The sequence below is a fragment of the Austrofundulus limnaeus genome, unplaced genomic scaffold (genome assembly GCF_001266775.1).
Source record: "Austrofundulus limnaeus strain Quisiro unplaced genomic scaffold, Austrofundulus_limnaeus-1.0 Scaffold2692, whole genome shotgun sequence".
In the NCBI taxonomy this organism is placed as follows: Eukaryota; Metazoa; Chordata; class Actinopteri; order Cyprinodontiformes; family Rivulidae; genus Austrofundulus; species Austrofundulus limnaeus.
In genome coordinates, this window is record NW_013955094.1 from 1088 (window position 1) to 4032 (window position 2945).

Consider the following 2945-nt stretch of genomic DNA (forward strand, 5'->3'; position numbering starts at 1 on the left):
GTTAACAGAGGGTGGAGTGATACTGGCAATGGCAGCGCTGTAGGAGGGGGGCAACTGAAAACGGAGGCCTCCACCTCTGTTTAATGATGGACGGTCTTTCTTTACAAAAATGGCTTCTTTTACTCCTCTCTCAAACCAACGTTCCTCTCTATCAAGAATGAGATGTCATGACATCTAATGGCCAGAACTCTGCAGTTTTCACTCATTTACAGGCCAGCGGTCACTCTTTCAGAGATGAGGATGTTCTCATTCTTGATAGAGAGGAACGTTGGTTTGAGAGAGGAGTAAAAGAAGCCATTTTTGTAAAGAAAGACCGTCCATCATTAAACAGAGGTGGAGGCCTCCGTTTTCAGTTGTCCCCCTCCTACAGCGCTGCCATTGGCAGTATCACTCCACCCTCTGTTAACAATAAGTGTTAATTATGTGTCAACGATAGCCATGTGATGTGAGTATCAGTCACATGGAGGCAGGGCTTAAAAGTCTGAATTTTGCCTGAAACTCTCAGACTGAAGAAGTCTCTTTGGAGGAGAGACAAAACGTTTCATTAGAGAAGAACCCGTCCAGAAGACCTATAAAAAATTTTTTTATACAGTATATAAGACTTTTAGATTCAGGAATTGCAAACACAGTAACAGATTTATACATGTGAAAAATCAAGCTAATTTGCAAATATTTAACAATATTACTGTCTTTCAATTGAACCCACCTTTAACTGATAATTCAGCAATGCTCTTTCCTCCATCAGGCATCTCACAAAGATATACTCCATCGTCGTCGGTTCCAACATCACGGATGGTTAGTCTTCGTTTGGTTCCTTTTTGATCCATTCCATATTTACTGCTGGGCATCAGCCTCTGGTCTTCAAGGTACCAGGCAGCAGGGATTGTTTCGTCAGGTACTTCACACTCCAGCACGGCAACATCCCTTTCCCTCACCTCCAGATCTTTTAATGGGCGTCGGAATCGCACAGTTGGACCTATAAAACATTGAAACCTAATATTTTGCAGTATGTGTGGTTGAGAAGCAGATTTGTGCTTTTATAATGTTAGTAATACCACTGAGTGCACCAACAGTCATGGCTTCAGTGTAGAAGCCAGAAAGTATCTAGAATAACATAAACATGTTGGGCCTCATGCAAGAAGCGTTCGAATGAACAGATTTGTTCTTAAGTTGTGCGTACGAGTGATTTAAGAGAACTTGTGGCATTCACCAGTTTTCTTATATTGTAAGGTTTTTTTCAGATACGAACAAAATTCAGGAGTGGTCCAGACCTGTCGTATATTTTACCTGCTGTCAGTCTGCTGTTATCCAGACTGATTTTCTTCACTAATAACTTTATATTTTGTTAGTTTGAAAATATTTTGAGTTGAAAATAAATATGATACTCCATAATTATGTTGACAGTAGGCTGTTCTGTTTGAATTGGAATTAGATTTTAAATGTATTAATGTAGACTAATGATATACTGTAAACCAGCTTAAATTATGCATTAATTGAAGTTTAATTTGTTTTAAAATGCTTTTTTCAGAATAGCATCTGACACCACTTGCAACGGTGGTGGGTGGGAGGGGGCGGTGCGACTGGCACATTTGTCTTTGGCTCTTCTAAATGAAAACTATTTAAAACAGTTGTTTACACTTGAATTAAACATATTTGACCAAAGGAAAACTGGAGCAGGACTAGAGAGAGATGAATATGATTTAGATTTTTATTTCTGTGGCATTACCAGCAGTCGTCATTTCATTCCTCGGCTTTAGCAGCTCCTTTAATTCCACAGCTGACCTGCTAAAAATGACAGATTTTCTTTTCTGGATCTCTGACAGACGGACTTCAATCTCTGAACTTGTATAGTTCTTCTTTTTTACTTTTCGCTGTCATTTTCATGAATGGACACTTCCTGATACCTGAGGCAGGAAACATAGCCTTATATGGTGTTTTTGGTGTGGTAATTACACTAATCTCCTCTCCTCGTGCACGAGCAGCTGGATTTGCATTCATCAGTTTACGCTGCTCATTTACACCCTTTTCCTGAAGTTAGAAACATTTGTTGAATCTGACGTGGCATGTTCGTACGAACCCTTTGTATGAACAAAAGTAAGAGGAATTTAGTATAAGAATATGAAAATGTTCTTGCGTGAGGCTCATTCTTGCATTCACTAAAATAAATACTGTAATAAATGTGCAGACATTATTAAAACTAATAATTTTTTTCTTTGTATGTATTTATTTTGAAAATCTATACTCATCTTATATCTATAAGAAATATCAGGACTTCTTTCCTTACATATTTCATTTCAGTACCATGATTTAGATCCTATTGATGTACTCCTACCCAATATTTGCAGATTTGTGCTGCGTTCAGACCGAACACAATTTGAGCTTTAAGGACAACTGGTTTAGTCTGTGGTAGGTGTGAATCAAGGGATGTCTACACTGTGCGTTTTGAAGTGTGTGGTGGAACTAATACTTTTATGTTTAAGCTAGTTATTCATGACATCCTTTAATGACCTAGATTTTCATGACATCATGACATCTGTTCATCTGCAGCTAGAATGATTAAAGTCAGAACAAGATTTGCTAACAACAGTCATTCTTAGATATCACTTGTGTTTATCTTTGTGTTTTCCATTGACCTTGTATCAAATCTTGCTAAGATGACATGATGGTGTTTGTTAATACTGTATATACTGTATATGAGGCCTCTCAACAGTGTTCAACAGTTCAACAGTGAGTAGTGTGGAGAGACAGTGACAGAGAGAAGCAGAAGTGTTTTCTGTTGTTGCAATAAAACTCAGCTGATCATCTCACGGAGTACCTTCATTCTTGGACCACGTATTTCTGTCTTTGTTAAATAAATATTGCCTTAACAGTTGGCGTTGTCAGGCAGAGACCACTAGGAGATCGACGGACCAAGGCCACATTGCAGGTGGACTGATATGAGTGAG

At 38.4% G+C, this 2945-nt stretch overlaps 1 protein-coding gene across 1 annotated transcript in view; it reads right to left on the reverse strand.

Annotated features, from left to right (window-relative positions):
* Positions 1–2945, reverse strand: part of LOC106511335 (obscurin-like protein 1) — a gene marked incomplete at its 3' end in the record, with an annotated part of 11567 nt that overhangs the window by 898 nt on the left and 7724 nt on the right. The window contains 1 exon segment of the mRNA XM_014000089.1: positions 707–976. Within this exon segment, the coding sequence (XP_013855543.1) occupies positions 707–976 (270 nt within the window).